This window comes from Mytilus galloprovincialis, chromosome 14 (assembly GCF_965363235.1).
Source record: "Mytilus galloprovincialis chromosome 14, xbMytGall1.hap1.1, whole genome shotgun sequence".
Lineage (NCBI taxonomy): Eukaryota > Metazoa > Mollusca > Bivalvia > Mytilida > Mytilidae > Mytilus > Mytilus galloprovincialis.
The window spans coordinates 21,968,528-21,982,520 of NC_134851.1; the positions used below are offsets into that span (position 1 = coordinate 21,968,528).

Below are 13,993 nucleotides of genomic sequence, written 5' to 3' on the forward strand. Positions count from 1 at the left end.
TATACAAAAATATAAAACAAAAATGTACCAAACACTGAATGTTTATATCTCAATGTTAACTTGTATATGTTTTGCACTGATATCTACGTCACAGCATTTATAATTCTTCTAGATGTTTCGTTAAAGAGAGGCTGCACTAACACCAAAGTTATATCCAAACTCATCGAAGACAAACTGACTTTCAAGCCGTTGTAAAAAGAGAACGAGAAAATACGAACAACAGTTTACAAAGCATGTCAGAGAAATTTTAAAGCTGAGCAAAACTAACAACCAAAACCCGATGTCTTAGATACTGTAAATTCAGAAATTATTGCGAGGTTTTTATTAATGCGAGTTGTGAACGCAATAATTTTAAACTCGTATTTTGAGATATTATATATGAACTAAACAGGATTTTTCTCAAAATCGTAAAAAATAAAATCGCATTCAAGTCTAAAATGACAAAATCACATAAATAAATGCACGCAATAATTTCTGAATTTACAGTACACACTATGATCAGCCTGTGATAACCATCGTGTACAAATTCTTTAAATTATAGTCTTCCTCTTAATGTGTATGTTAGTAGAACATGTGAAATCTTAAAAGCATTTAGCTTGAATTACAGTAATTTAAATTACGCCTAAACATTAGTTATTTGCCTGATACTTTATGATTTTTGTTTTCTAATCGAAATGTTTCTTCATTGCAACCTTGGGTAAAAACCTTGAAAATCCAACATGTTTCAACCCGCAAAGTGGAGAGGGATTAATATAAGTTGCAAAACTTGTTTCCCAATCCACTATAAATAAATATGTTTAAACTAACACGTTTCAGAAAATTACAAGACACAATCCTTATCAGATTATTTTCTATGTTTGAAAACTCTAAATTGAATATTTTTAATATCTGTATGTTTATGCCATCAACATAAGCACTAATCTACTAGAATGACAATAAATGTATCGCAATACATCAATACGTCTGATAAATTGAGTGATCAACACCACCTTAAGATACAAGATGTACAAAAATGAGGAATACTTGCGATATCAAATACATTCGCCTATTTTTAAAATGTACAACAAAAATACATATAAGATGGACTTCTAAATAAAATTGAGAATGGAAATGGGGAATGTGCCAAAGAGACCATAGAAAAAAAACAACAGCAGAAGGTCACCAACAGGTCTTCAATGTAGCGAAAAATTCCCGCACCCGGAGGCGTCCTTCAGCTGGCCCCTAAACAAATATATACTAGTTCAGTGATAATGAACGCCATACTAATTTCCAAATTGTACACAAGAAACTAAAATTAAAATAATACAAGACTAACAAAGGCCAGAGGCTCCTGACTTGGGACAGGCGAAAAAATGCGGCGGGGTTAAACATGTTTGTGAGATATCCTTAAGACTGCTGAAGGATACGGAAACTAAAACTTGCATTGTAATACTTAAAAGTAGAATTATATTTAATATCGTTTTTTTAAATGTTTTGTTAATCATTTTTATATGTTACTGTAATATAAGTCGAAACCAATTTTAAAATTCGCAAAGCTTTATTATAAAAAAAGTAAACTAGGAAAATTTGGCATATTTCACCAGACAAAAGTTAGGCTACAAATGAATATAAAAATAAAGTGAAAAAATATTATAATACCACAACTATTGTAAATAATTGAATATATCGTTACATTTTTTTTTCAAACGTTACTATCACTACCAAACTTAACATTAGAACTGTCTGACTTTGTTTTGTGTCCTCCCCCTTCAGAAGATGATGATCCTGATCTCTTCCTATCAAAGGGTTCTACCTTGTTTCCGCTCGCCCCGCTCTTTTCTTTCTTTTCATTTTTCTTTCGTTGTTGAGCAGCTGCAACAATGTTCATTAATTTAGGCTCTTCCTTTACTACAGTCTTATCCTTAACGATTTGCCATTTAGCCATTACTTTTTTTGCGATCTCTTCGTTTCTTGAAAACAACGAACCCTTGAGATCTTGTAAAGGTGCCTTCTTCCAGTTTGCGTTCACAACGTCCCGCAGATTCTTGAACTTTTTTCCACCCAATTGGGCAATCGACGTTTTCAAGTTCATGAATTTTCTATCTTTATCGGTATACGTTGTTGTTGACGGTGCAACAGGAACTACTACTGGCGATGTCAAAAAGTCAGCAAATTCGGCAGTCGTTTTATCTGTATGAGTGCTAACACTTTCCCAGATTTCGGTGGTTGCACAGATATGCACTAGCGTTGAAAATCTGTGATACAACATACACAGAAACTGAAGCAACAACAGAAGACCAAAGACGGCCGTGAATAGAATTGCAATGGGTACCAGTTGGATTGTACCCCCACTGCACTCAAAGTCTACAGATAAGGAATCTTTAAAAGCGTTTACCTGAGTTAATCCGAACATTACTGTAACAAGAATAGCATTCAGTAGATAGACAAACAAACACGCTCTATTTCTTAAATCAATTAATGCCTCTTCGACTTCCTTTTCCTTGTTAGTGTCTTTGGGTAAAGGTGCTAGATATTTCTTTATATATTTTTTCCAAAACTTTCGTTCTTCTTTTGAAATAAGCTCAGCAGTTTTGTCTGCATATATGTGCCACTGTATCGGCTCTTCTTTTGTCTTGTTTTCTATTTCAGGTTGCTGCTCTTTATCAATATCCGTTTGTCTGACCTGTGTTGCTTGGTCAACTATATAATTAACGTAATGATTTTAACTGTTAGTATGTCATGTAATGTTAATGATAGAAACAAATAAAGCAAGAATAATAGAAACGGTTACCATAATTTACAAGTATTTTAGTATACTTATCAACGTCACGTGTGTTTATATGAGATTTAATAGTTGTACTCAGAATAAAGGCCAGATCAAAAACGAAGTTGAAGAGCATTGATAGAAAAATATAAAAAAGGCTCTATATTTGAATGTTGCCATACTTGATTGTATTATGTGTTGGACTGGTTTTGATTTAATGTTCCTCTATGTACAGTTTTCTTTTATTCCATCGATATATGTATGTCTTCAAACGAAACAGCAAAGAAGTTTACTCTTGGTGCATTTCAATATGCCTAACCCGAGTCCAGCCCTTATACTTATCTTTAGTTATATCAGTAAATCGTTTATTGTATGTTTTTTTTTATAATGAGTCGTTTAATTGAGGTAAGCATTTTAAATTGATACTCTATAGTGTATCTTGCTATGGTTTGATTTGACACATAGTCTACTATTTAAGGTTAGGGTGAAGGTTGGCGCATAAAAAAACATTTAAACCCGCTGCATTTCTTGCACCTGTCATAAGAAAGGAACCTGTTGTTCAGTGGTTTTCGTTTGTTAATTTGTGTTGATAAGTGTTTCTCGTTTTTTATATCGATTAAACCGTTGGTTTTCCTGTTTGATTGGGTTTATACTAGTCATTTATGGGGCACTTTATAGTTCGTTGTTTGGTGTAAGTCTATGCTCCGTTATGAAAATCATACTGTGACCTATAAAGATTTACTTTAAATTATGACGTTTCGTTTCGACCTTAAACTTTATTTATGCAGCTATCATTTGAACATTTCTTACCTTTATCAAGCATTTCTTTTCCCTTTAGTTCTTCTTTATCTGTGTTCATAATTTCCCTGACATCTCGAACTTCGTTCATCATATTAGAGTATAGGAAATCGTCTTTGTTGTAGTCATTTGTTGGACAAAACATACAACTTATGTAATGTAAAAAAGAAAAAAAATATCAATGAAAGCTAAAGAGAAATGAGATACCCTAATAGCAAGTCGATTTTCGACAGAAAGTGTTGAAAAGCCCGATAATTGCATACTTATAAAATTATGAATTTAAAAACATATCATTGAAAGTTATCCACCCATGATTGAACTTCTTTAAACGGAGCACTAGCTACGAGTCGTATAATTTTTGTTTGTACTACATTACGCATTTGTGGTTCAATTATTGATAAAAGTTAAGTAGTGCTTTTAGCAGCCAGTATGGTTCATTTTCTTCTAAATAAGTAAAGAAACATCGATGATGAATTATTCACTTGCAAGTTATAATAGTTCGACCTCATTGAATTCGTATGCATGTGAACTGCAATTTAACTCCTTAGCTAGAGATAGGTTACGCATGATTTATTAAAATAGAAGAATGTTAACATTGAAAGTGAAACAAAAAGTAAAATCACAAAAATACTGAACTCAGAGGAAAATCAATTCGGAAAGTCCATAATCACATGGCAAAATCAAATAACAAAACGCATCAACAACGAATGGACAAGAACTGTCATATTCCTGACTTGGTACAGGCATTTTCAAATGTAGAAAATGATGGATTGAACCTGGTTTTATAGCTAGCTAAACCTCTCACTTGTATGACAGTCCCATCAAATTCCGTTATATTGTCACCGATGCGTGAACAAAACAAACAGACACAATAGTTAAAAATGTAAAAAATAGGGGTATAGCAGTCAACATTGCGTTATCATCTTAATAACTATAAAAACAACAAATGTAACGAAGAAGCACAAAAAGGCACACACCAAATTAGCATCTTCATTTTGATTATATTACACGATTTTATTTGTCTATGTAAAATGCACCCATCAAGGAAGGAGGGTTTTGAGTACTGGTGTAAAATTGCGCGTTTGAAATTCGCACAGGTAGACATGAAATTATTTTGTCGTTCAAAGTATGACGGGATGCATAAATACAGAGTCACGTCAAATGTATATCACAAAAAAAGTGGATCAACAGTAAAAGTACTATTAATAAATAAAAGAAATTTGTCATTCAAAGTATGACAAGATACATAGGTACAGAGGCACATCATAAAATAATTTTGTCGTTCAAAGTATGATGGGATACATAAGCAAAGTGTTACGTCAAAAAGGATATATAAAAAAACAGACTTAACAGTAAAAGTAATATTCATAAAGACAAATAAAATAATAATATAACACGTTATTAAGATGATAAACAACGTCAGTACGCAAAATCGATACTTCAAGACCATCGTGTATTATTTGTGAAGTTGATACGGAATATTTATCAACAAGTTCTGGGTACCTTCCGATGAACTTATTTTAGAAAAAGGACGAGACGTTTTTTGACATACCCCTGGTTTATCAACTTTCTGCTCAGACACTGGTGACGTTTTACAAAGTCTGAGTAGGAGCTGCAAGCTCTTGAATACCGAATAAGTTGGGAAATGTATATTCCACATGCAGGTGAGGTTGGTATATTACTATTAAGGTGGGGGAAATTGATAATTTCAAAATCGAAATCGTCTCGTTTGTCATAGATTCTGGTACTAAGATGACTGTGTATGTCCAATTCGAGGTATAAGTCTAAAAATGAGGTGGAGGAAGCCGTGTCTGTTGTCTCTTTAATTTCTAGTTCTGGTGGATATATTAATGGAACCCAATAAGAAAAGTTCGGATTGTTAATGGAAAGAACACCATCAATATATTTGAAAGTGAATAATCTGGCTTCTTTGATCTACTTGTTTTTGACAAGTGTCTGAAGGAACTCCGATTCATATGAAAATAAGAAGAGGTCGGCAAGGAGAGGCGCGCAGTTCGTTCCCATAGGAATGCCGACAATTTGTTGAAAAAGTGTACCTCCAAACTCAACAAACATGTTGTCGACAAGAAACTCCAGCATACTGACCACTTGTTCTTTTGTGTAGCATGTTTTACCTTTTTGTTTGTCACTTTTAACGAAATATGCCTTATGAAATCCCAATGTAATAAATTTGTAGCGTATGCTACCATTTTTATGTTGAAAGGTATTGTGGATTCTTATACATGTAACATCAATTATTTTTTAAAAACCTGAAGTATTAAATCAAAGAGACTTAAAAATTGCAATTGCACAAGGTCGTTATAGAATCATATTCAAAACAGTGTGGTTGTGGCCATTAGTTGATGACCTAAATTATACCATTGGCTGGGACAGATTATGTGAATGTTTGTCTGTAACGACCACTGCTCACTACTTACTTATTATAGAATTTAAAACTGTGGGGTCACCAAAGGTATTAACGCCTTTGATAATTAAATAATTGGAAAAATTAATCAGAAATAACCTTTATGTTTTGATTTATATTATCGATATAAATCAAAACATCTTACGATTCCTGATTCGTTTTTTCGAATTACTTCATTTAGGTGTTGAGAACCTTTGGTAACCCCACAGGTTTAGTGTCTTTAACAAGTACACAGTGGGCAGTAGTCGTTACAGACAAATGTTTACACAATCTGTCCCAGTCAATGGGACAATTTAGGTCGTCAATCAATGGCCACAACCACACTGTTTTAAATATGATTCTATTTGTATATGTTTTTGTTTGTATCGTGTTATATTCTCACCGAGAATTTTTAGAGGTACTCTCAAATAGTTCATTAGAAGGTGATTGACTAAAATACACATGAAATTCTGTATACATCATCTAGTATATGCATTGTTGATTTATGACTTATTATAATTTGGATATTTGTTTATCGCATAAGTATAATTGCAAAAATTGAAATATTTTCAAAAACAACCCTATTCTTATCTTTTATCATGAATTTTTAAGATATTTGTTGTTTTTGTTTATTTTGCAAACAATTTAAATAGAAACTCATGAAAATATTAAAATAACAAAAATTACAAACTGCGGGGAAAACGGAGAGTACCCAATCGAATGGTAAAATCCAAGGCTCAAACACATCAAACGAATGGATAACAACCGTCATATTTCTAACTTGGTACTTAATTGTGACGGATTGGATTCACCAACTTTGTTTCATAAAAAGAATAACTATCACAGATGCAAACATCTTCTTCTAGAATAGGACAATAGCACTTTTTTAAAAACAAGAATGGTACAATGATTGAAACATAAAGTTCTTTGTAACTGATATCGTATAGATGCTTATTATTGTTTACTGACAATCTATATGCTACGATTAGAGGACATTATATTTTACAGACAATCAGCAATAATATGCATGGCAACAAACTGTATCCATCGCCATGCTGACTCAATCCATTATTCTTATTAGGGAGCCATTAAATAACAAGAAATCTCTAACTTCTCTTTCTGCTAAGAAGATATTTCCTTCTGATAGAAACAGAACAAATAACTTGACCAAAACTAGTTGAAGTGATGTTTTCTGCCAAACAAATTGCACGAAGTAATAGATAAATAAAAATTAGAATGTGAATTGAATTACAAATTGGATGGAAGTTCCTGAGATTTGATATTTTCTATTTTTATGCATCTGTGTAAAAATTAAATGAAAATATTTACTTTGTCGAAACTGTTAACAGAATTATAAACAAAAGTAGTATTTATCAATTGATTTTACACATTTTGTTAGATTTTTTAACAAAAGGACTGTAAGTCATTGAATTTATAACAAGATTAGTAGTATTTTGGTTAGTAACGGTATTTCAACATACCTGAAAAATTTTCCTAATGAACAAAAATATCCCTTTTCTTCTTTTTCTGGTTTAAACTTTTTGTCTGGTTTCGTGTTGTCAGTTGTTTCTTTGGTTTCCCGAGTGCCCCATGATACTATGTGAAGATTTCCAATCGAATAAAGAAACATCAACATTGACATTGACGGTATAGCCACAAAATACAGCAGCCCAGGTATGATACAGAAAAATTCCTACAATTATAATTTACCAATGTTATAACTCATAGTGCGGAGCTTAAGTTTTAATTTGCATAAGGACAGTCTATATGAATTTGTGTGTGATAAGGATGATTGCCGTTATAATTATTATTGATGTCTAATCACCCATCAGTGTCATCAAACGAATATACAAATTAACTGAATGTATATGGGTCGAATAACTGGACACTTCATTGATGAAGGTATCCAGAAACACCTGTCTATAGATGGACTGGTCTATGATGAGCGAACCGGTTAAACCCCGCACAGTCAAGTGACATAAATCAAGTGATATCCATCTTAAATCATGTACGACAGAAGTAAACATGTTGTACGGTTATAACTTTTTAATACAAAGCTTGTGATTATTTTTTAAAGAATACAAGCATTGAACGCAGTGTTTAAAATTCCATCGGAGATACAATTAAAAAACCAATCTCAGTTATGATACGTTATAAAAAAAAAACGAAACATTATGGACATTCGGCAAACTATTGCAAAGCATATGAAATCTTACTTAATATTTTTGGTTAAGAAATACTATTAATTGAAATAGTTTAAAAAAAACAATAGCATACCGCTGTTTGAAACTCATAAATCGATTGAGAAAAAAAAAACCAAATCCGGGTTACAAACTAAAACTGTGGGAAACACATCAAACATAAGAGGAGAACATATTTGAAGGTTAAAACAATTGTCCTAGCAGTAAGGTATTACGTATTGCTAGTTTGAAGAGTATCATAAGGACATTAAAGCGCTGTTCCTCTTTATCTACTGCTCAGCTGGGATTGAGTATTAAAATGATCATCGTCCGTCAATTACATAGTATATTATCAACTCCTCTGAGACAGAATGCTTTTAATCTTCATGAGGTTGAATGATATCAAATGAGTTTGACTGCCTTATACCATGAATACAGTCTTTCCGATTTATCAATTTCTATTGGAGCTAAGGATCATTTTCATATTCAACATTTTGAAAATCAAATTATATCCTCATTTTGCTACAGTAAAGAAATCTTGTTAATTTTATTTTATGAGTGAGTTAAGAAACTTTAGATTCCCATGTCATGATTTTATGCATCACATCTAATCGTTTTTCTAACATTTCATACCTTTGGATGAATTAAAGCCGATACCACGAAAACACCTGCCACGAATATGATGAAAATGGTCGTCATTGAGCAAAGTCCTTCTTCGATAGCATCCTTTACTACACCAATCATTACAATCATCATCACAATAACATAAATGGCTGATAGCACGGCAGCTAATTGAAGCTATAACAGAAAGCATATATTCGAAAAAAAATTGTTAGAAAAGAGGATCATTGAGCCTATCCCTCAATTAGAATTATACACAACATATATCATGTATATCTTTAATACAGTTTATAAAGTATTAAAAGTATTAATATCTCGATTTTCAAGAATTGTAAATTCATGTTTTCATAGACAATAGAATGAAAAAAGAACAACCGGGAGCGAACGACAAAAACTCAGAAACCCAGAGCAAGACCAGTTGTGCCATGGTGAGCATCTGTTGTTATGAGAAATATAAATACTAGGGAACAAAAATCTCTGCATTGTTCAATAAAGACAACAGTAGTATACCGCTGTTCGAAACGCATCAAATATAAGCGGAGAACAACGACACAACATTAAAATGTAACACCCACAGAAACGAACTATAATATAACAATGGCCATTTTCCTGACTTGATACAAGACATTTTACGAAAAGAATTATAGGTTTAACCTGGTTTTGTGGCATGCCAAACCTCCCGCTTTTATGGCAATGTAAAATATAACATAAAAATGACAACATTACATGACAAGACTACAATACAAATAACTGGCAGAACATATAGGACAGAGAAACACACGAATAATAGCTAACAAAAGTTACTAGGTTTTAAATTTTATACGCCAGACGTACGTTTCGTCCACACAAGACTAACCAGGGACGCTCAGATGAAAAAAAGTTCGAAAGCCAAAACAAGTACAAAGTTGAAGAGCACTGAGGACCAAAAGTTCAAATATAGGGCAACTACTACAAACAGTTAATATCAATTTAAAACCTTGTCATAAGCTATAGAACACGCAAGAGGGTCGTTCTACAACCCCATATTCCCACTGGAAGAACAGCATAGTTTGCAGTATTTCCGACAGTTGTTGATTTTTTTTAACATACTCGATGTATTTATGCCATATCTTCTTTGGTTGTATTTGTCATCAGAATTGCCTTCTTTTGATAATCTGTAAGATTTCAATGTCTTCATTACGATGAATTGAAATGCGATGTAATGAAATATTAAGGATATCTCATCACAAGGACAGACTTATATCCGAGTATATCTCAACTGTTGACACTAAACGCGCCTAAATGACGTAATTTAGAAGTCTGTAACCCTTCACTATCAAAGTTAACCAATCGCCTTTATTTTCTTCATTATGCAGGATAAAACAGATATTGCTTTTGTTCGATAGAATCACATTTTCCTTTTGATAGCAATGTGAATACCAACTATACAAATTTAGTTTGCTGATTATCCGTACAATATAGTATCATATTTTCTACAACCGATCCCTTAATACGAGAACAGAAGTGACGACGCATCATAATAAACGAATGAAGTTCACTGAAACCAAAGTTTGTAACAGAAATGCAAGGAACTCGAAAGCTGTCAATTAGATAGGAAGCATGTATCACACGATTACAAGGTATCAGTAAAGTTACCTAATACGAAATCTTATTATTTATTTGACAAAACTAAATAATGAAACTAACCTGTCTTTGAGATGATGCATAAAGAGTCATTAGCAGGAATAATGTGACAGGAAACAAATTCAGGAGAAGAGACACATATGGTGGTATTGCTTCAAAACCAACAATAATCGCTCCCAAGATAATCATAAATACTGTACCCGGTGTTAACAATGTGGATACGAACAAACTCATCTGGTAGACAATGTACAAAAAAGATATATTCTCATTTTTCTTTGTGACGTTTTTCCAGTCAAGTATGATATCGAGAATATTTGCCATTGTAGAAGGTGTCCATCTGCGGCGTTGGTTGTAAAATTCATAAAACCCTTCCGGTGCGAAGGTATAAGCATCTGATTCTGCGCAGTACTCTACTTTCCATCCTTGTTTAAGCAGTAACGTACATAACCATCTGTCTTCACCTAGAAAAGATCAGTAAAACTAATTAAGTCAGAAGTGCTTATATCTTATAATAATTTTAGTATTAATGTTCATTCAAAGTGTAGTGTCAATCAAGAATGCATATTGGATAATCCCAACTAAGCTTTTAGTGATAAAATTTAGGTACACAATGGTTAAAAATAGTGAGAAAACAGCAATGTAGAAAGGAACTGAAATGACAAAATAGGCCATGTAATATCTCATTTCTGAACAAGACACAACCAGTATGACACAAATAGTTACATTTTTTTTTGAGTAATATATAGGTCTTAGTGATCTTCTGTAGAAGAAGGCGTTTGTAATGTATTCATTTATAGGAGGTAACTAGATATGCATGACATAAATTTTGATGTTCTACCTGATAAAAGTAAATGAGACGCAAAAAAAAAAAAACAATAGAAAAAAACTTTATAAAATATACTTTGCTTATCAGTGATGTTCCAACAGTTTATATGCTCATTGAATTACAAAGTTAAGGATTAAAATGTCATTATACCTTGATCATACTGAACATAATGTTGAGCTTCATTTGCAATTGTTGTGTACTTTTGTAACACTTCTGGATGCATTAGAGCGGAACCCCGGAACAGACTGAAGCATCCTGGACTACAAAGTACGCAACCAATCACGTGTTCTGTTGCTTTCTGCAGCCAATGACTGATTGCATATTCAAACTTCTGATACCATACCATTGGTCCTGAAAAGTAACGCATTCAGGTCACTAAATATGCAATATTAATTTACCTTTGTTTACAGTATGAAAAACCCTATATTCAAAATAATGGGATCTACAGGTGAATTATGACGGATTGGATATCGTATGAATGACTTTGTTTGAGATTTTTACGAAGAAGCCAAATACTATTTATTCAATCCTTCAAAATGCCAACAGTAACAACAGGAAGAAATCCGATTAATGATGAAGAAAGAGAATATTTTGGATAGGGCAGTAAATTATTTCTTACATCATGCAACTTAACGTTTTACTTTTTTTGGTTGTTGCAATGGTTCTTAAACGGATTGAGAAGATGCCACTACCTATGTGTGAGGAAGCAGTTTCATGTCCTCGTTAAAATCAAATTGTCTGCGAGATTATGCATCCAACATGTCCATGTCTATTATCAATGCATTGAACTGTCTGATTGAGAAGTTCAAGGTGAACATATCACTATAAACCAGACAACCATCAAAGTATGAAATAAATAAGTTTATAACATTATGTCTTTCGTTTTTATCCTTTCGGTTATGTCAGCTCTGAAAAGATTGTACGGTGTTAAATAGTTTTAAATGTTTCGGACCGAGCATCACAAATGAAACTTTAATTGTAGAGATATGTTTCGGGTTAATCATTATGAAAATAATATTACTGTAAATGAAATAAGGTAAAATGTAAAACCTGATCCAATAGGGTGAATCCTTCCACAGGCTGCTCCGACAATCTTTGACTTGTTCATTCTTCTCATCAAACTAAGTACAGCTTCTGGTTCAAAATCAACGTCTCCATCGAGAGCTAAGAGGTAGGTATTATCCAAGGCTGCTTGCTTCCCATTATCACCATACTTTTCTTGTATACACCATTGTAAAATATAATACATATACATAACCTGTGTGAATGAATAAAAATGCATCATAAGCTACATTTAGGGATCGCAAACCTGGTTTTTAAGTTGGTTCGTATTCCTAAAACATTACTTAAGCTCTGTGTGTTTATTTATGTCTCTTTAAAAAAGTTTAAGAGATGTGGTATGATTAACAATGGGACAACTATGTACCACAGTTCAAATGAAGCCATTACAGGCATCCGTACGGTCCCCAACAATGAGAAAAGCTCTTACTGTATAGTCGGCTTTAAAATTCCCTGATATAAATAATAAATAATAGAAACATGAATCATTCTAATTCATAACAAAACCAATTTCCGAAAAACAAATATAACAAACATAAACCAATGACACAAACTGAACAGCAGCTTGTACGATAACACGGTAGAAAACTGAAAAAAAAGACAAAACAAAAAAGGGCACGACTTTACGGGGAACCGTGTTATAAATGGTGATTTTAAATTCCACTTTAAATATCGTCTCCTTTTTGTATAATATTGAAAAAAGATTGTGTGCTGATAATATTAAAGATTGTATAATTTGAATTGACTTTACCTGACTCCATCGTTTCTTGTGACGAATTTTTGTCTTATCTTTCAGGTGAGCGACCATTTTGTTTTCTCCTGGTAAAGCCCATTCAATTCTTGCTCCGTAGGGCGTTCTGTACATGGTTCCATCATCTACCTTTACTTCATCACCATGTACTTCTCTGAAAACCAAGGGGAAAATTTATTGAAAGAAACAGTCACTTGTGACAAATTGTTGAATAAATGCCTGTGGACAATATTTAAGGCGTATCGCAAAACATTATTAAAATTAAAACTACTGTGAAAGTACTTTAATTCGTGGGTATCAATTTTCGTGGTTTGAGCAATATTTACATGTTCGTGGGTTTTTAAATTCGTGGATTTTAGTTTTCTAAAAAAAAAAAATTGAAAAATTGAAGCCTTTAGAAACGAGGGATACAAATAGTCTAGATTGAAGGAAATTGCAAAGTAAACATTGACCCGTGTAAATCGTAGTGATAACACTTATTAACCTATGATAAAGTGATCAACAGATTAAAGACCATCAAAGGTGTTAATTAGGCCATTAACATGTCACCTAAAGAAAACAGTAACATAAACAAATGCTATGAATTGCCAAATAATTCTTAGCAAAATCAAGACCAGCATAATTTTTTTATTTCTTATATGTACGAGAACTATGAGGATATAAAATGAACACTTTATCATACCAGCATATCAATACCGGAAATCTGACTTTCATTGATCAAAAACAAAAGTTGTACATTTTAGGTTATTAAAGATTAAATGGGTATAATCCTGCATGCGGTTGTAGTTCTGTGACTGCTATTAAAGTATTCTCAGAGTTTGTGCTATTCAATATCTTCTCTTAGACTAGATCATACATGTCATATCAGTAGTCAAACCTACCGATTGGGATCTTTCCAGGTCTTGATTTAGACAATGGTTATTTTATTTCGTTGGACACTTACATTCGTGGATAAAGTCATCCACGAAAACCACGAAAATTGGTACCC

The 13,993-nt window shown here is 32.8% G+C and overlaps 1 protein-coding gene across 1 annotated transcript in view; it reads right to left on the reverse strand.

Annotated features, from left to right (window-relative positions):
• Window positions 1-1,518: 1,518 nt before the first annotated feature.
• Window positions 1,519-13,993, reverse strand: part of LOC143059596 (chitin synthase chs-2-like) — a 28,985-nt gene continuing 16,510 nt past the window's right edge. The window contains exons 9-16 of the mRNA XM_076233113.1: window positions 13,006-13,159; window positions 12,246-12,453; window positions 11,346-11,546; window positions 10,433-10,830; window positions 8,759-8,923; window positions 7,427-7,638; window positions 3,554-3,690; window positions 1,519-2,679 (exon numbers count right to left, since the gene is read on the reverse strand). Of these exons, the coding sequence (XP_076089228.1) occupies window positions 1,682-2,679; window positions 3,554-3,690; window positions 7,427-7,638; window positions 8,759-8,923; window positions 10,433-10,830; window positions 11,346-11,546; window positions 12,246-12,453; window positions 13,006-13,159 (2,473 nt within the window). The 3' untranslated portion in view covers window positions 1,519-1,681. The remainder of the gene's footprint in view (window positions 2,680-3,553; window positions 3,691-7,426; window positions 7,639-8,758; window positions 8,924-10,432; window positions 10,831-11,345; window positions 11,547-12,245; window positions 12,454-13,005; window positions 13,160-13,993) is intronic.